The sequence below is a fragment of the Ailuropoda melanoleuca genome, chromosome X (genome assembly GCF_002007445.2).
Source record: "Ailuropoda melanoleuca isolate Jingjing chromosome X, ASM200744v2, whole genome shotgun sequence".
NCBI classification, from domain to species: domain Eukaryota; kingdom Metazoa; phylum Chordata; class Mammalia; order Carnivora; family Ursidae; genus Ailuropoda; species Ailuropoda melanoleuca.
The window spans coordinates 61293318-61314692 of NC_048238.1; the positions used below are offsets into that span (position 1 = coordinate 61293318).

The 21375-nt window shown below is 35.9% G+C and overlaps 1 protein-coding gene across 1 annotated transcript in view; it reads right to left on the bottom strand.

Annotated features, from left to right (window-relative positions):
* Window positions 1–1601: 1601 nt before the first annotated feature.
* The window catches only part of RPS6KA6 (ribosomal protein S6 kinase A6), a 206870-nt gene continuing 187096 nt past the window's right edge, over window positions 1602–21375 (bottom strand). The window contains exons 21-22 of the mRNA XM_034649643.1: window positions 9064–9204; window positions 1602–6979 (exon numbers count right to left, since the gene is read on the bottom strand). Of these exons, the coding sequence (XP_034505534.1) occupies window positions 6854–6979; window positions 9064–9204 (267 nt within the window). The 3' untranslated portion in view covers window positions 1602–6853. The remainder of the gene's footprint in view (window positions 6980–9063; window positions 9205–21375) is intronic.

A 21375-nucleotide genomic window follows, 5' to 3' on the forward strand; every position in this document is an offset into this window, starting at 1 on the left:
TATGTAATTGTCCTTCAATTAAGCAATTTCATTTTATAAATATAACTTGACCATACAACTTCAACAATATAAAGATGCATATGCATAAGGTTATTTATGGCAGGATTTCTTGTTATTGTAAAATATTGGAAACTATGTAAATGCCAAAGAATAAGAGTTTGGTTGAATAAGCTATAGCACAGATACAAATGCAGCTCTAAAAAGGAATATAAGAAGCTCTAAAAAAGTTCGTATCAGCTAGGGACTGATATGGATTTCCAAAATGCATTAAGTGAAAAAGCAAAGTGCAAGAGAACGTATAAAGTATGCTGCCCTTTGTGAAAGAAAAAAGGAAATACATAGAAACAGAAAGAATGAATTAGAAAACAAAGAGTTTGGTTACCTATAAGGGGTGTAGAAAATTGGGGTAGGGAATATTCTGATAGAGGTGACAGTTCTTGGAGTATAAGTTTCTGTATAGTTTTGACTTTTGGAAACATGTTGAAGTTCTACATATTCAAACAATAGATTTTGGGGGGGTAAAATGTGTTCAAAAGGTACAAACTTTCAGCTATAAGATAAATAAGTCACAGGGATGAAATGTACAGCATGTAACTATAGTTAGCAATACTGTATTGCATATTCAAAAGAGAGTAGATCTTAAAAGTTCTCATCACAATAAACATTTGTATCTATATGTGGTATCTGGTGATAGATGGTGAATAAACTTATTCTGATAATCAATTTTCTATATATACACACACATACATATATACATATGTATATACATGTGTTTTTTACTTTGCCCATGGTATTTTTCCATGAAAAAAATGTTAAAAATATTTTTAAAAATCTCTTGCAGAATTCTCCTGCTTCTTGTCACATATTTATTATGTAACCTGCTGAGTTTCTCTTCTTGACTTTCCTGTCATGAAGCTCAGAGTTAAACTCAATGCTTAATTAAAATAACCATTAGCCCTGGCTGGTGGCATGCTTTTCATTTGCATGGGTTTTGCATTTCAACTTTAATAGCCTTACTTACACGTGTGTTACTATAAATGAACTTGAATCTCTTTTAGAAGAAAATTAAATTAGTAGTAGTGTCTGGCACAGAAACACAACATATACCTGTTAAATAAAACAAAAAATGCATTTATTAACAAAGAAAATGTGTTTTTGTCAGAATCTGAATAATCGGAGGTCAAATACAGTGGCAGAATTTATGCTATTCTACTTGATACTAAGCTTAAAATAATTTCTCCAATACTCAGAGACTAAGGTTTTAATTTGTGGTACTGTAGAAAATGTTGTCACCTCAACTAACTTGAAGACAAATGTATTCTGAAAAGTTCTAAAAATATTGTAAGTTTTCATCTTCATTTTCTTAAATTACCTTGCCTTCTAGGAACATGAGAAGAATAATACTATTATACAGAACAGGAAATACCAAGGCAAATGCATAAGCAAGTATCTTGAAACACTTTTTTTAAACTACTGGCTCCTAAACAATATTTAATAGCTTTTAATAAAGTCTGCAAATCTGTATGTGTTTATAAAAGCAAAGTTTTACATCTATAAATGATCAAGCAAGTTCAACTGTAAAATGTTAGAAAGTTGCAGCCTTTTTATTTAGTACCCAGAGAATGCCAGTAATTTAACACGATATTGTGATAAATGTTGCTCACAGAGTTATAACAAGAACAAAAATAAATATAATTTCTATGTCATCTTTGGCATGTTGTAAATTCAAAATGATAGCCATTTCTTTAGCAGCACTGTGAGGGAAAGAAACACTGTAAAATGCACTACTGGATTTGATCTCACATGAAAAAAGTACAACGGAAACCATAATGTCAAAAGAAACAGTTCTTTAAAGAAAACATTTATAAAATAAATGATGTATAAATTCCATAATGTAGTCAGAGAAAGAAAATACAGTTGTCTGAACAATTGGGACCTTTTTTTAAATTGCAACTTTTAAGTTTTTAAGTACACACAATTTCTATTTAACACCATTCCTTCCTTGAGAAGTGTAATAAAATGCCCGTAAATATATTTTCCATATCAGAAAATAAGTTTAGGAATTCCTCAGTATATGGAAAGTGTTGGCAAGGCATTTTTTATTGTAACTATAGCCTCAAACTTTATTCTTTGTGCATAAACCCCATGTAACTCACAACTACCAACAGTACTTACTGTTTTTTTTTTCAATCAAATACAGAAAAATCATATTCTTTTTTTTGTACTCTGGAATTTAATGCAAAATTCTCATTTCCAAACCCCGCCGGCATTTGGATATTTAATTAAAGTTTCTTGTATAAATTTTAAAATGGATGATTTTTTTGATGGAATGCTTTTGTGATGTTAATAATTTTATTGTACTAAAAAACAAACTTAGAGTTTCTGCTATTAGTGGTATCAATATCAGAGTGAATTTGAAAAGAGAAATCAAATGTGACCTGAGTAACATTAGTTTGATAGGAAGGAAAAAAGCAAATAAATCCAATTGGTCACATTATGACAATTTATTAATAAACTAACACACTTAGTATGTTATCTAGAACTGTTCTACATAAAATTAGATGTTTAGTAAATACCCTTTGAAGAGTAAATTAGTTCACATAATTAGACAAATAGTATGAAGGCTAAACAGTGATCCAAAGAAGCTCTATTTTTCAAGGTTTAGAAATGTGAATATAGAACAAATCCTAACTTGCCAATCACATATATATTTATTTCTAAGCATTTAGCTAAGATTTCTTGCTGGTCAATAAAACTTTACATAATCTGTGGAATATATATAAACAAACTTGAATTTCTATATCCTAAAAATACTTTCCCTTTATAGTTTTCTTCGTATTTCAAAGAAACTTACCCTTACAATTTAGGACTAACATACCTTCAAGTATTAGCAACCAAACTGAACTTTAGGTGATCAAGCATTATCATTTTATTCAAATGATATGATGGACTTCACTATATTGTAAGAATAAAACCAGGAACAGTGTATCATGAGTATAATTTATTTGTGAGTAACCACTATCAATGCCGCTGCACTCTTGCATAGGAAGGCAGATAGCACACTACTGTGTGCTTATATTAAGATACACACCAAAAAAACCTAAATAAGCTTTGAAACGTAAGAAAATGTTGTAATGGAGTTTAATTACAGTTGACTTAATATGGCTTGCATTCGTGTTGAGAAGATCAAGGATCTCTGTGTCCTGAAATGTAGACAAAGGATCTGCAGACTTGGACTCCACTGACAGTTTGCATTCGACCTTTCTATACTTTTATCAATACAATAGGAATAGAGGCTGGGGAGCTGGAGGCTCCTTATGTTATAGGCTATGTACTACGAGAAACAAGAATACAGATAAATATGCACTTAACAACTGTCTCTCCCTCCACACCGTTCTATAAGTTCATTGTGATTAAAAAGCTTGGAAGTTTCTTGGAAGAGAAAAAGTATATTGAGAAGTAGAAATGATGAAGCAGTGCATAAAAGAAACAGTTTATGAGATAATCTGATCATGGGGCACACTGTGTAAATTCCTTGCCCAGAAATATCTTCCCTGATAACAACTGATACAATTACTCTTGTCTGGTTAGACAGCCTAAAAATCCAGCAACTAGAAATTCATTAGATTAATAGGCATCTCCCTTGAAAAATTATTAGCCACTGACAAAAAAAAGAATTTAAATGAGATCACTCTCCTTTCACTCTTTTAGCTGAATATAGCTGCTCTGTGAGAATGGAAGTTCTGATTTGGGGAAGGGGAAGGGTGTGAGGTGCTTCTGGGGCAGATAATCCTTCCGGAGTAAGCTTTAATCATGGAGTCCTCTGTGAGGTACTCAAGTAGGATAGTATATGGGGACTGGAAAGCCAGGGACAGAGAATATACAGAATGCCACAGACATACTTTGCCTAGTTTAAATCCTAAGCTTTCTAGTTGATCTTAAGTCCAAGTTAAGCAGTTCTTTTCCTTTTTCATATATGAGGGGCCTCATAATGTCAAGAAAATACTATTCAATCAGTATGAGTAACTTTCTATGGACAGTACTACCTTAACATGATGTTTCAATGAGGAGACATTGTAAACACCAAGCATCTGTTCTTAAGTTTGTGGGTTGCCTACACATAAGAAATCCCTTTGGGTGAATCAGAGGTTCTATCAAAATGTTTTACTATGTGTAATTACCAATGGCAATAAATTACAAAAAATAAAGTTTAGGCATTTCTGGGTCTAACAAAATAGGCTCAAGTTTGATTTTCATGAAATAACTGAAACCATTTTCCCACACAAAATCACCACCACTACATCTTAATTATCTTATCAATGGTTTCCTGAGTTTATTCATGATAATATGTGCTTTAGGATAATAAATTATTAGTCTATGTGGGCAAACCTGGTATTTTCCATTTGAGGAAAAAAATATATCCCCTTCTTTCCAGAACAATAAAAACCCCAAATTGTGCTATCATTAAATACTAGCAAGAACCATCAACTACAAAGAAAAGCAATGCAAATGAATTGTTCATGAATCCATTAAAAAACACAATATCCTAAAATTTTATAGGAAGGATTTTAGTGGTTAAGCATTTATAGAAGCCCCACCAAAAAAGCTCCCATTCACATCCGCATTTTTTGCTCTAGCCAAAATGGACATGATTAGGCATCCCTACCTGGATTCCTTCTACAAAATGAGGGTATATAGTTTGAAGACTTCCCTTACAATAGGGTTGTCCCAATTACTGTTTTTAACCTACTTTGTTTGAACTTTCCAGCAGAAATTTTTATGTAATTATTGGGAAAATCCACTAGCATATCTGTGTCTTTAATAATTTGTCACTTCTCATTGAGCGATCAAGAATTGTGTTGTTCATTGCTTACTTCTGTGTTCCTTTCATGAAAAGACTGTATGATATTATCCTTCTGAGTAACCTCACTGAAAAATTAACTAAGATCAGCTACTTCTAAAAACTATTGATTATGGAAAGAATGGAAGTTATTTTGTGATAATTTTTCATTTTCCAATTTCACCTACCCTAATGCTATTGCTAGAAAAGCATACATGGAAATAGTATCTCTGTTCTGAAAAGTTCAACACCAAAATCATACCTCTTAGTTTGTTATATTAATTCCAATAAGAAGAAGGCATAAAAGCACAAACAAGATGACAAGAAGAAAGTAAGTCAGAATATATGGACACAAATCATTACATGCAAGTACTTCTAGTATTAAAGCAAAATGGGGAAAGAAAAGGCCAAAACGGGCAATAAAAATTCACAAGATATGATACCAGTCTATTTCTAAGTAATGTTTTCCATGTGGCATTAGATTTTTTTAATGCCTTTCAATTATTGCAAAAAGACACCTCAAATTAAGGGTATATACTTTTATACATCACACCCAATAAACAGATTTTTGTACACAGAGTATATATCACTTACATTATAAAGAGAATATGTATAGTTTCCTTTATTGAATACTGAAGTTACAAGCCTTCTAGCCTAAACTGTATACTTCAGTGCTCAGTAATCAACTTTCTCTCGGAATTAAACAAAATACAATACACAGCAAACAGTACATTTAGCACATACAAGTAGTTCACTTATATTCACTAAACAAAACTGTAATATCCTCCAGTTTACATTCATGAGTTTCTGTCAGTAGTAGTAGTAGTAATGGTATTTTCTTCAACAACATGAAAATATTCTTTAAAATTCAATCATTTAGAGAAAACAATATATATTACCCAGTGGTTCTGAAACATAAATTCAATAATAAGACCAAATTTGTCAGACATTTTTATAAATATGATTAAAAATGTGTTCAGATTTTGTGTAAATCATTAATATTGCTTCCTTTTCAAAATGTCAGTTTATCTGTCTGTAGCATTAAGTTTACTGAAATGCATTATACTGTATCATGTGTGCTTAAGTCCACGACAATAAAATTTAAACTATATTACCATAGGATTCAAGGTAAATTAATATGCTACACTGTAATTCAATTTTGGAAGTCCAAAAAGCAACAGTGTAGCTCACTATAAGAGGGAAAGATAATGATTAAATCCAACTGATTAACTTGAAACTCAGCTTACATATCACGAAGGTAGTAGCAACACATGTACTTTATTTTCAAAGGCTTAACTATAACCTATTTAGTAGATTACAACACCAATATAAAGCCTTTGGCTAAAAAATTCCTCAACTGTACAATTCCATTAGATGTAAAATTTACAGAAGACTTATAGAAACCTTTATTTCTAGATGAGGACATTTATGGGTAATATACAGGTCTGTCTGCACACGTAATTTGTGATTTAATTCTTCTGTAAAAACTTTGGCACCAACCGTATCAGGAGTTCACATATTAGCACAAATGAATGTAGTCCTTTGGTTGTACACCATAACAAGCTTCTACAATACATTATTTGTTTGTTTTTCTTTTTAAAAAAGCCCATTCTTCAGGATCTGATGTTAAAAAATATTGGCATTGCTTGGCATTATACTATTATATTTGCATCCTGATTATTGTTAATGATCCCCCAAATCATTATTTTATGAGACCAGAAAAACTATTAAAGTAACTTTATTTGAAAGGAACTTTACAAGTTAGTGTGCAGAAAAATTGTTAGGACCTTGTAGACACCAATTATATACTTAAACACTTGAAGACTACTGCAAAACAACATTGTATGAATACTGTGGACCTGTGTTTTTTAAATCTCATCCCCCTAAAAAAGGAGGTTTAAACAGACTATTCAAGTAATGTAGCAGAATACGATGCCTTTGATATAAGATTAGGCAAAAAGCCACACGTTTAATTTTTTCTTCATCCAGTATGGCTGAGGAACACTAGAAATCTTACAGGCCAGTTGAAGTTCGTTTTTTCATGCTCCGTCGCTGTGCTAAGTTTGAAGCAGCAACAGGCTCAAGGACTGGTTGAAAGGTCCTGTGAGTCAGGGCAGAACATGTGGTGACCACTGCACCCTAAAATAATGCGAAATAAGACAAACTGAGTAACAATCCGTGGAGGTAAAAAAAAAAAATCCATATTATATCATGAGAGAGTTAACTAGAATACAGCCTTATTTCTGAGGAAAATAATTTGAATATACTTGATCTATGCACTGATATTTCCTTCATGAATTAATACCTGCTTACTTGTATATTTTTTTATTTCGATGACTATGCTTCTTACACATTTTTAAAACATTAAATGTATTCTTTTCATCAACCTTTCATCACTCATGTAATGTTTTAAACATTTTAAGAATTTTATTTTTATTTAAAAAATTTTTTATTATGCNTGTGAAGAGGTTTTTTAAAAAATTTTTTATTATGCTATGTTAGTCACCACACAGTACATCATTAGTTTTTGATGTAGTGTTCCATGATTCATTGTTTGCGTATAACACCCAGTGCTCCATGCAATATGTGCCCTCCTTAATACTCATCACTGTCCTATCCCAATCATCCACCCACCTCCCCTCTGAAGCCCTCAGTTTGTTTCCCAGTGTCCATTATGGTCTCTCGTGGTTCATTCCCCCTTCTGTTTACCCCCCCTTCATTCTTCCCTTCCTTCTCCTAATGTCCTCCATGCTCTTCCTTATGTTCCAAATATAAGTGAAATCATATGATAATTGTCTTTCTCTGCTTGACTTATTTCACTTAGCATTATCTCCTCCAGTCCCATCCATGTGGCTGCAAATGTTGGATAATTGTTCTTTCTGATGGCTGAGTAATACTCCATTGTATATATGGACCACATCTTCTTTATCCATTCGTCTGTTGAAGGGCATCTCGGCTCCTTCCACAGTTTGGCTATTGTGGACACTGCTGCTATGAACATTGGGGTACATGTGCCCCTTCTCTTCACTACGTCTGTATCTTTGGGGTAAATAGTAGTAAGAATTTTATTTTATCTTATTTTTAAAATATTTTTTATTATGTTAGTCACCATACAGTACATCCCTGGTTTTTGATGTAAAGTTCCATGATTCATTACTTGCGTATAACACCCAGTGCACCATGCAATATGTGCCCCTCCTTAATACCCATCACCGGCCTATCCCAATCCCCCACCCCCCTCCCCTCTGAAGCCCTCAGAATTTTATTTTTAATAGAGGTTGTATATATTTAAGACATGGAACATATTATGATGTACATATACATAGTACAATGATTACTATAGTCAAGCAAATATACCTTCTCACACAGTTATTTTTTTGTGATGAAAGCATGTGAAATCTACTCTTATCAAATTTCCAATATTTAATACAGTATTATTAACTATAGTCATCATGCTACACATTGGATACTTAGACTTATTCATCCTACATAACTACAACCCTGTACTTTGACTAATATTTCCCCATTTTCCCCTCTTCCCTGCCCCTGGTAAGCACCTTTCTACTCTCTGCTTTTCTATAATTGACTTTCTAAAAATTCCACATATAAGAGAGATTATGTATTTTTTTCTTTCTCTGTCTGGCTTATTTCATTTAGCGTGTCTTCCAAGTTCATCCACGGTGTTGCAAATGGCAGGATCTCCTTTTTAAAAGCTGAATAATATTCCATTGCATATATGTATACCACTATTCATTTATTCTCAACGAGATCTCTGTGCTCCCATGTTCAGTGCAGCATTATTCATAAAAGCCAAGACATGGAAACAACCTATTTATGCATCAACAGATTTATTCATAAAACATTAAAATCTGAAGTCTAGGTTCAATGTCTATAAATATGGGAATTTGCACCAATGGTTGGTTATTAATTTAGGAACCAACAGCAACATTTTCTTTCCATATGAAACTTGCATTTAGTACACTCCTAGTCCCAGTGTCTCAAGAACAAGTTAAATACAATCAAATAATTTTTGTTTATCATCAGAAGGGCAATAGGTAGAGAAGATTAACAGGAATCCATGGTTGTTATTTAAAAAAACAAAAACAAAAAGATCTATAAATAGACCTTTAAAAAATAAAGGTATTTAAGGTATGTGTTGTCAGTGAAGGGCATGAAGGCTTTATTAAGCATTTAGGAGATGCATAAAAGTATGTTTGTTTTACCTTAATGACATGTGATGTATCATTTCTATTTGGCTGATCATTCAGCAACTGGTCTCTGTGGGTTATCCATGAGTGTTTTAATACTTGTTCTGTAGTGTACCGTTGATGTGGGTCCATATGTAGCATATGGGAGAGCAAATCCTAAATTAAGATGAAAAATATATATATACACATATATGAAACTATATAGCAGCAAAGGTTTTAGTAAAACATATTATATTACATTTTCTCAAAATATAAAAGCCTCAGTAGCTTTGTGATCTGTTTGGTGTATATGCAGGGAAAACCAAACCTATACTCTGCACAGTTAACTGTCAGAATCTTCAAACAGATTTTTTGATATATGGTAAACCCTTATTTATTTCTAAATCAGAGGATACCAAATCTGTGGAATTGGAATGTGATTAGTGAGGGAGAAAGAAAAATGTAAAGTAGCAGGGGTTATCTTGCAATGTGCTAAATAGTCGAGGAGAAAAGAGGTATTGATCTTTGCTGGTAAGCTGGGCCCTAAAGTATAAGGGTATGTGTAGAATCATAACAATATAGAAGGGAAGGTCCCATGTTGTTAACACACTCAATAGCTAAGGGTTTAAGTATAAAATAGTAAAGAAAGCAAAAAAAAATTCAAAGTTGGCAGCTGACTGCTAGCATCCTAGCGGTTAGAGTATCATAAGTTTCTCACAGACTAACTGTGAATATGCTTACTTTATCTCTATTACAATACCAAGTTGTAAATATAATATAACCTTATAAAAAAACACAATTTTAAATATAAACTATCTCTACCAAACATCTTTTAGAAAAAGGAAAAGTAAACACTCCTTAACAAGCATCATCTAAAAAAACTCATCATTTGTGAACGTTTCATCAATAGCATAAGCAGTGAAACTAAAGACTCTAAGTAGTAACATCAGAATTTGAAGAATAATGAAAGAATGTAGGAGAATAAAACAATTTAAAAAATCTATTGGAAAAAGGACAAATATGCAAAAATGAATGGGGAATTAATTTAGAAAATAATATTGAATTACTTCAATAAAACACACCTAATATTCATAAAAAATTATGAAAGATCAATAGTCCAGGGACTTCTGCCTCTAGCCAAAATAGAATACCAGAGGCTGGATTCACCCACCTGTTTAAAACAAGACTCCCCATTACACACACACACACACACACACACACACACACACACACCATAAAATACAGGAAACAACAGTTTTTCAGAGATAAGATATTAGGGAATAAAGGCAAGTGATCCCTAAGAGATGGGAAACAAATCAAGTAAGCCTATGATGGCCCAAACTTACCACCTGAGTGTTTTCAGGCTATTGTATAGGTAAGGGAAACCCAGGCAGTACCTGGCAGGTTCTTGAGTGGATGAGACAGAACTGAGAGTCAGAGAAGACCAAGGCAGACAGAGTTAGCAGGACTGACTACTAGAGTGGTGAGAGGAGCAGAGAAAATGCTAGAGACCTGTAGAGGTCTTCCTCAATTATTTAGCAGATTACTGATAAACCAATATCTCTGGGAAAAACTATTTGAAAGGGTTAGAGGGAAATCAGAACTCATGAGTGTAGACAATATTGTCTGTTCTCACAAGCCAGACTGGAAAATCTCATAATTCCTGTAGTATTTGGTAGAGTACCTGGAAGTAACTTGAGTAGTGTGTAGCCCTAAACACTGCTCTGATCCTGCCTAAGAAATATTAAAAGGGAGACCCCAAATTATCAAATTGTTTCACCTAATTTAATTGTGGCCCAGAATAAAGCTCAAGAATATGTATAAGAATACAAAAGTGTCCAGCATGCTACTAATGTAAAATTCACTATATCTGGCTTCTAATCAAAAATTGTCAGACATACAAAAGAGAAGAAAGATAACATATGAGAAGAAACCAATCAATCAATCAAAACTGGCCCATAATTGATATATATTAGAATTAGCAGATAAGGACATTAAAATAATTATTATAACTCTATTCTATATTTTAAAAAATAGAGACATAGAAGATATAAAATGTCACAAATCAAATTTCTAGAGATAAAAACTAAAATGTGAGACAAAAAAATAAAATGAAAATTTGATATGGCAGGTAAAAAGATTGATAAAGACAGAGCAATAGATACTATCAAAAAGAAACACAGCATAAAACAAACAAAAGAACAGAGCATCAGTGAGCTGTGAGACACCTTCAAGCAGCATAATACAAAAATGCAATTGGTGTCCCAAAAGAAAAGAAAGGAAGAAAAAATACGTGAGAGGATAATGTTTCCAAAATTTCCAAATTTTATAGAAACCATAAACCCACAGATCTAAAAAACTCAATGAAGTCCAAGTACAAGAAAAATAAAGAAAATTATATCAAGGACACCAAACCAAATTTTTCAAAATCCAAGGCAGAGAAAACTTTAAAATCAAATAGAGATAAAAAAAAAGGATGTTACATGTAGTGAAAAAAGATCAGTATGACAGAAGATTTCTTGTCTGAAAAAAAAATACAAACAAAACCAAATAACAAGACAATAGAACTCCTGAATAGCCAATGGGTCAAAGAAAAAATCAAAAGGTAAATTAAAATACACCAAAACAGAAATAAAACATGCCAAAACTTATGGGGTGCAGCAAAAACAGATCTAAGAAGGAAAGTTTATAGCAATGAATGCCTACATTAAAAAAAAAAAGAAAGATCACAAAAAAAGAAAAAGGGAAACAAGAAAGCTCTCAAATAACTCAACCTTATACTTCAGAAAACTAGAAAAAAAAAGAAAAGCAAAGCCCCAGAGCAGGAAGAAGGACATAATGAATATCAAAGCAGGAATAAATAAAATAAAGAGAAACAATAGAAATAAAGAAAAACAATTGAAAAAAATCAAGAGAACTAAGAGCTGGCTTTTTGAAAAGATAAATAAAATTGACAAAATTTTAGGTAGACTAAGAAAAAAAAAAGAAGACAAATTAAATGCAAAATGAAAGAGGAGACATTACAAATGATGCCACAGAAATAAAAAGGATCATGAGAATACTATGAAAATTTGTGTCAACAAACTGGATGACCTAAAAGAAATACAGAAATTCCTAGATATACAGGCCACTATCATTGATGATTATACATGCAAAATTATCAAAAAAATTGTAGCTAACCAAATTCAGCAGCACATTAAAAAGAGCACACAACATGATCAAGTGGGATTTATCCCTCGGTTGTAAGGGTGGTTCATTACTCTCAATCAACATTATATACCACGTTAATGAAAGAAAGGATAAGAACCACATGATCATTTCAGTAGATGCAGAAAAAGCATCTGACAAAGTGCAACATCCACTCATGATAAAAACCCTCAACAAAGTGGGGTTAGACAGAACATACCAAACCTGATAAAGGTCATATAAGAAGAATGCACAGGGGCGCCTGGGTGGTACAGCGGTTAAGCGTCTGCCTTCAGCTCAGGGCGTGATCCCGGCATTATGGGATCGAGCCCCACATCAGGCTCCTCCACTATGAGCCTGCTTCTTCCTCTCCCACTCCCTCTGCTTGTGTTCCCTCTCGCTCGCTATCTCTATCTCTGTCAAATAAATAAATAAAATCTTAAAAAAAAAAAAGAAGAATGCACAGCTAATATCATCCTCAGTGGGGAAAAACTGAAAGTTGTTACTCTACAGTCAGGACAAGACAGGGATGTCCACTCTCACCACTGTTATTTAACATGTTACTTAAGTCCTAGCCACAGGAATCAGAAAAAAAAAAAATACAAAGCACCCAAATCTGCAAGGAAGAAGTCAAACTTCCACTAATTGCTGATGACATGATACTATATATAGAAATAAAAAGATACTATATATAGAAAACCTAAAAGAAGTTACCAAAAAACTGCTAGAACTGACAAATTCAGTGTAGTCACAGGATACAAATCAACAGACAGAAAACTATTGCATTTCTATACACCAATAATGAAGCAACAGAAGTAGAAATCAAGGAATTGACTCCATTTACAATTGCACCAAAAAGCCATAAGATACCTAGGAATAAACCTAACCAAAGAAGTGAAAGACCTGTACTCTGAAAACCATGAAACACTGATTAAAGAAATTGAAGATGACACAACGAAATGGAAAACAAAACAAAACAACATTCCTTGCTTGTGAAATGGAAGAACAAATATTGTTAAAATATCCATACTACCCAAAGCAATCTACACATCCTGTAAAATACCTATCAAAATGCCACCAGCATTTTTCATAGAGCTAGAAGAAACAATCCCAAAATTTGTGTGGAACCACAAAAGACCCTGAATAGCCAAAGTAACCTTGAAGAAGTCAAGCAAAGCTGGAGGTATAACAATTGTGGACTTCCAGCTATATTACAAAACTGCAGTAATCAAGACAGTATGGTACTGGCACAAAGACAGACACATAGATCAATGGAACAGAGTAGAGAACCCGGAAATGAACCCAACTATATGGAAAAAAGACAGTCTCTTCAACAAATGGTGTTGGGAAAACTGGACAGCAAAATGCAAAAGAAGGAAACTGGAGCACTTTCTTATTCCACACACAAAAATAAATTCAAAATTGATGAAAGACCTAAATGTGAGGCAGGAAACAATCAAAATCCTAGAGGGGAGCACAGGTAGTAACTTCTTTGACGTCGGCCACAGCAACTTCTTACTAGATATGTTTCCCAAAGCAAGGGAAACAAAAACAAAAATAAATTATTGGGACTTCATCAAAATAAAAAGCTTCTGCACAGTGAAGTAAGCGATCAACATAACTAAAAGGCATCCCATGGGGTGGGAGAAGATATTTGCCAATGACATGCCTGGTAAAGGGTAGTATCCAAAATAGAAAAAGCACTTATAAAAACTCAACAGCCAAGAAACAATCCAATAAAAAAAAATAGGCCAAAGACAGCAATAGACATTTTTTTCCAAAGAAGACATCCAGATGACAACAACACACATGAAAAGATGCTCAACATCACTGATTATCAGGAAAATACAAAAAAATCTATAATGAGATATCACCTCAAACCAGTCAGTGGCAAAAATCACAATGCAAGAAACACCAGGTATTAGGAGGTGGAGAAAGGGGAACTCTCTTACACTGCTGAGAATGTAATATAACATTAAGCCTGGAATTGTGGTGCCTAGAGTCTTGTTTTTTTTTTTTTTTTGTTTTGTTTTGTTTTGGGTTTTTTGTTGTTGTTCGGTTCTTTTTTATTGTTTAATGTTTTCTTATTATATTATGTTAGTCACAATACAGTACATCCTTGGATTCTGATGTAAAGTTCGATGATTCATTAGTGGCGTATAACACCCAGTACACCATGCAATACGTGCCCTCCTTACGACCCATCACCAGTCTATCCCATTCCCCCACCTCCCCTCTGAAGCCCTCAGTTTGTTTATCAGAGTCCACAGTCATTCATGCTTCATTCCCCCTTCTGATTACCCACCAGCCTTTCTTTATCCCTTTCTTCCCCTACCGATCTTCCTCGTCGTTATGTTCCATAGATGAGAGAAATCATATGATAATTGTCTTTCTCTGCTTGACTTATCTCACTTAGCATTATCTCCTCGTGCTGTCCATGTTGCAGCAAATGTTGAGAATTCGTTCTTTCTGATAGCTGAGTAATATTCCATTGTATATATGGACCACAACTTCTTAATCCAGTCATCTGTTGAAGGGCATCTCGGCTCCTTCCACGATTTAGCTATTGTGGACAATGCTGCAATGAACATTGGGGTGCATACGGCTCTTCTCTTCACTACATCTTTATCTTTGGGGTAAATACCCAGGAGTGCAATGGCTGAGTCATAGGGTAGCTCAATTTTTAACTTTTTAAGGGACCTCTACACTGTTTTCCAGAGTGGCTGTACCAACTTGCATTCCCACCAACAATGTAGGAGGGATCCCCTTTCTCCACATCCTCTCCAGCAATTGTTGTTTCTCGTCTTGTCAATTTTTGCCATTCTAACTGGAGTAAGATGGCATCTTAGTGTGGTTTTGATTTGAATTTCCCTGATGGCTAATGATTTTGAACATTTTTTCATGTGTCTGTTAGCCCTTTGTATGTCTTCATTGGAAAAGTGTCTGTTCATATCTTCTGTGTCTGTTCATATATCTTCTGCCCATTTTATGATTTGTTTATTTGTTTCTCGCATATTGAGTTTGAGAAGTTCTTTGCAGATCTTGGATACCAGTCTTTTATCTGTAGCATCATTTACAAATATATTCTCCCTTTCTGTGGGCTGCCTCTTAGATTTTTGACTGTTTCCTTGGCTGTGCAGAAGCTTTTTATCTTGATGAAGTCCCACAAGTTCATTTTATCTTTTGTTTCTCTTGCCTTTGGAGATGTGTCATGAAAAAGGTTGCTCTGGCCGATATCGTAGAAGGTGCTGCCTATGTTCTCCTCTAGAATTTTGATGGATTCCTGTCTCACATCGAGGTCTTTCGTCCATTTGGAGTTTATCTTTCTGTATGGTGTGAGAGAATGGTCAAGTTTCATTCTTTTGCATGTATCTGTTCAATTTTCTTTTTTAAATCAGGTTGCTTTGGTTATTCAGGGCCTGTTGTGGTTCCACAGAAATTTTAGGACTGTTTGTTCTAACTCTGTGAAAAGTGTGGGTGGTATTTTGATAGGGAATATACTGAATGTGTAGATTGGTTTGGTTAGTATGGATATTTTACAATATTTGTTCTTCCAATTCACGAGCAAGGAATGTTTTCCATTTCTTTGTGTCATCTTCAATATCTTTAATCAGTGTTTCATAGTTTTCAGGCCCCTCCCCCAGAAGGCAGGCTGAAAAGTCAATAAGCCCCATCCCTAAGGTCCCTATAAAACAAGAGCACACTGCCAGGGTCCTTGTCAATAATTTGGGCTCTGGACAACCCCGCAACCTCTCCTCATCAGAATGACAAGAAGGAGAAATCCTCCCCGGCAAAGAAAAGACAATGAGACTGTGGCCTCTGCTACAGAACTAATGGATATGGATATAACCAAATTATCAGAAATGGAATTCAGAGTAACAATTGTCAAGATGATGTGTAGACTTGAAAAAGTATTAAAGAAAACGTTAATGAGAATATAGCATCTCTATGGGCAGAAACGAGAGGGAATCTGGCAGAAATTAAAAATTCTATGAGTCAAATGCAGTCAAAACTAGAGCCTCTGACAGCCAGGGTGAATGAGGCAGAAGAACGTATCAGCTAATTGGAGGATGGGTTAGTAGAAGACAAAGCTAAAATAGAATCTGGATGTAAAAAAATCCACGCTCAAGAATGTAGTTTTCAGGGTACAGGTCTTTCACTTCTTTGGTTAGGTTTATTTCTAGGTATATTATGGCTTTTGGTGCAATTGTAAATGGAATCAATTCCTTGATTTCTACTTCTTTTGATTCATTATTCGTGTACAGAAATGCAAGTTTTCTATCGATTTGTATCCTTTGACTATACGAATTTATCAGTTCTAGCAATTTTTTTCTGTCCCCTTTCTCTTCTTCTGGGACTTCTATAAAATGAGTGTTTTTATGTTTGATGGAGTCACTGATTTCCCTTAGTCTATTCTTGTGTTCCACAATTCTTTGTTCTCTCTTTTATTCAGCTTCATTATTTTCCATTACTTTATCTTCTGTATCACTTTTTGATCCTCTGCCTCTTCCTTCCTTTTGTTCATTGCATCCAGTCTGTTTCAAGTATCATTTATAGCACTTTTCATTTGTTTCTTTTTTATCTCTTTTAACTCTGTGGTAAGGGTCTCCCAGAAGTCTTATATTCTTTTCTCAAACCCAGCACTTATCCCTATGATCGTTGCTTGAAATTTTCCATTAGGTGTATTACTTATATCTGTTTGGCTTTGATATCTTGCTGTGACATTATCTTGTTTCATTTGAGATGAATTCCTCTGTCTTGGCATTTTGTCTAAGTCTGTCTTCTTCTCCATGTTAGAAGAGCCTGTTATCTGTCCTGCTCCTGAGAGTAGCTTTATATGGAAGAGATCATATAGTGTCTAGGGTCTGGTGCTTCAGGGAGTGTCTCTAGTGTGCGTTGCAGGCACTCAGCTGCTGTGTTGTGGATGCTTTATCCTTCAGTCCAGTCATCTGAAGAGTCTCTCCTTGTGTGCAGTGGGCAGTGTTTGGTCCATGGGCGGAGCTGAACTTTACTTAATACAAGCATTTATAGAAGAAATTTTACTCTGAAAAAACGGGAAGATGGCGGAGGAGTAGGGGACCCATTTTTCAGTGGGTCCCCTGAGTTGAGTTGGATAGGTACCAGACCAGCCTGAACATCAACAGAATCAGCCTGAGACGCAGGAAGATACATCTGGATCTCTACAAATGAACATCTCCAGTGCTGAATATTGAGGTATGAAGCGGGGAGCCATGAAAACGTGCACAGATATCAGAAGATAAATGGAAGGGGGAGGGAGCCGCCATGTTTGGGTGCCGGGAAGCTGTAGCCACCTGCACAGGGGAGCGGGCGGAGTCGCGGAGCAGCACCCGTGAGAGAGCAGAATGAGACCGTGAGCCGGGAAACGTGCGCGGCCAGACTGAAAACCGAAGCTCCGGTGTGCTCACTGGAACCAGACTGAGACTGGGAGTTCCAGCAGCGCGCAGGGGCGGTTAGCAGCTGGCAGATGGCGGCTGGCTGTGTGAGAAACACAAAAGACAGAGACGCGCTGGCCCTGGAAGTAAGGGCTGGGACGCCGGGTGTGGGGCGTACATATCCGGATACTGCAGGTTTCAGCAGAACCAACAGAAACAGAGTTAAAGTGGCCAGAAGACCTCAGTGGAGACCAGACTGCGATCTCTCTATTCTGAGACAGAGGCTGGGATTCAGCCACTGCTGCTCTGACTCTTAGAAGAGCCACAGAAAAACACCAGGGAAAGCCACCAGAGAACAAAAGCCTGGAAATACCGGCTCACAGTGTGCCCAGCCCCATCCCCCCTCACAGGGGACACGGAGACTCTACCCAAACAGGGTTGCCTGAGTATTGGCGTGGCAGGCCCTTCTCCCAGAAGGAGGCTGAAAAATCAAGAAGCCCACAGTCCTAAGATCCCTATAAAACAAGGGCGCACGGCCTGGGTCCCGGTCAATAATTTGGGCTCTGGACAACCCCGCAACATCTCATCAGAATGATGAGAAGGAGAAATTCCCCCAGCAAAGAAAAGATGAGTCACTGGCCTCTGCCACAGAACTAATGGATATGGATATAACCAAATTATCCAAAATGGAATTAAGAGTAACAATGGTCAAGATGATGTGTAGACTTGAANGAAATGGAATTCAGAGTAACAATGGTCAAGATGATGTGTAGACTTGAAAAAAGTATTAACGAAAATGTTAATGAGAATATACAATCTCTAAGGTTGGAAATGAGAGTGAATCTGGCAGAAATTAAATATTCTATGAGCCAAATGCAGTCAAAACTAAAAGCTCTGACGGCCAGGGTGAATGAGGCAGAACGTATCAGCTAATTGGGGGATGGGTTAGTAGATGAAAAAGCTAAAATAAAATCTGGACTCAAAAAAATCCACGCTCAGGAATGTAGGTTACGGGAGATTACTGACTCAATGAAACTTTCCAATGTCAGAATCATCGGCATTCCTGANGGAGATTACTGACTCTATGAAACGATCCAATGTCAGAATCATCGGCATTCCTGAAGGGGTGGAGAAAAACAGAGGTCTAGAAGAGATATTTGAACAAATCGTAGCTGAAAACTTCGCTAATCTAGCAAAGGAAACAAACATTCATGTCCAAGGGGCAGAGAGGACCCCTCCCAAGCTCAACCACAACAAACCTACACCACGTCACGTCATAGTGCAATTCGCAAATATTAGATTGAAGGATATAGTATTGAAAGTGGCCAGGACAAAGAAATTTCTCACGTGCCAAGGCAAAGGTATCAGAATTACATCAGACCTGTCTACACAGACCTGGAGTGAGAGAAAGGGTTGGGGGGGCATTTTTAAAGGTCTTTCACAGAAAAACATGCAGCCAAGGATCCTCTATCCAGCAAGGCTGTCATTCAGAATGGATGGAGAAATAAAGACCATCCAGAATGGCCAGTCATTGACCAATTTCGTAACCACGAAACCAGCCCTACAGGAGATATTAAGGGGGGGTTCTATAAAGGTAAAAAGGCCCCAAGAGTGATACAGAGCAGAAAGTCACAACTGATACAAACAAAGACTTTACTGGCAACATGGCATCATTAAAATCATATCTCTCAGTATGCAGTCTCAAAGTTAACGGCTTGAATTCTCCAATAAACGCCACAGGGTTGCAGATTGGATAAAAAGACATGACCCATCCATTTGCTGTCTACAAGAGACTCATTTTGAACCCAAAGATGCATTCAGACTTAGAGTAAGGGGATGGAGTACCATCTTCCACGCAAATGGACCTCAAAAGAAAGCTGGAGTAGCAATTCTCATATCAGATAGACTGGATTTTAAACTGGAGGCCATAGAGAGAGACACAGAAGGGCACTATATTTTCTTAAAGGAAGTATTCAAAAAGTGGATATGACAATTATAAATATATACGCCACCAACAGGGGAGGAGCAAGATACACAAGCATCTCTTAACCAAAATAAAGAGACATATAGATAAAAACATATATAGTACGGGACCTCAACACCCCACTACCAGAAATAGACAGAACACCCTGGCAAAAACTGAGCAAAGAATCAAAGGCTTTGAATGCCATACTTGACGAGTTGGACCTCATAGATATATATAGAACACTACACCCCAGAACCAAAGAATACTCATTCTATTCTAATGCCCATGGAACATTCTCAAGAATAGATCATTTCCTGGGACACAAAACAGGTCTCAACCGATACCAAAAGATTGAAATTATCCCATGCATATTTTCAGACCACAACGCTCTGAAATTGGAACTCAACCACAAGGAAAAACCTGGAAGAAACTCAAGCACTTGGAGACTAAGAACCATCCTGCTCAAGAATGACTCGATAAACCAGGAAATGAAAAACAATTTAAACAATTTATGGAGACCAACGAGAATGAAAACACAATGGTCCAAAACCTATGGGATACTGCAAAGGCAGTCCTAAGGGGGAAATATATAGCCATCCAAGCCTCACTCAAAAGAATAGAAAAATCTAAAATGCAGTTTCTATATTCTCACCTCAAGAAGCTGGAACAGCAACAGAGGGACAGGCCTAACCCACGCACGAGGAACCAGTTGACCAAAATTAGAGCAGCAATCAATGAATTAGAAAACAGAAGTGCAGTAGAGCAAATCAACAGGACTAGAAGCTGGTTCTTTGAGAGAATCCATAAAATTGGCAGACCACTGGCAAGACTTATCCAAAAGCAAAGAGAAACGACCGAAATTATTAAAATTATGAGTGAAAAGGGAGAGGTCACAACCAACAACATTGAAATTGGAAGGATTATTAGAAATTTCTCAACAGCTATATGCCAAAAAACTAACCAATCTGGAAGAGATGGAGGCCTTCGTCAAAACCTATAAACTACAAAGACTGAAACAGGAAGAAATAGATTTCTTAAACAGGCCAATTAACTATGAAGAAATTGAGTCAGTGATAAACAACTTTCCAAATAATAAAACTCCAGCCCCAGATGGTTTTCCTGGGGAATTCTACCAAACATTCAAAGAAAAAATAATACCTATTCTCCTNTGCAAAAGAATGAAACTTGACCACTCTCTCACACCATACACAAAAATAAACTCCAAATGGATGAAAGACCTCAACGTGAGACAGGAAACCATCAAAATTTTAGAGGAGAATATAGGCAACAACTTCTATGACGNCCTTAAATTTGTATGGAACCAGAAAAGGCCCCGAATCTCCAAGGAACTGTTGAAAAGGAAAAACAAAGCTGGGGGCATCACAATGCCGGATTTCGAGCTGTACTACAAAGCTGTGATCACAAAGACAGCATGGTACTGGCACAAAAACAGACACATCGACCAATGGAACAGAATAGAGAACCCAGAAATGGACCCTCGGCTCTTTGGGCAACTAATCTTTGATAAAGCAGGAAAAAACATCCGGTGGAAAAAAGACAGTCTCTTCAATAAATGGTGCTGGGAAAATTGGACAGCTACATGCAAAAGAATGAAACTTGACCACTCTCTCACACCATACACAAAAATAAACTCCAAATGGATGAAAGACCTCAATGTGAGACAGGAATCCATCAAAATTCTAGAGGAGAACATAGGCAACAACTTCTATGACATCGGCCAGAGCAACCTTTTTCACGACACATCGCCAAAGGCAAGAGAAACAAAAGATAAAATGAACTTAT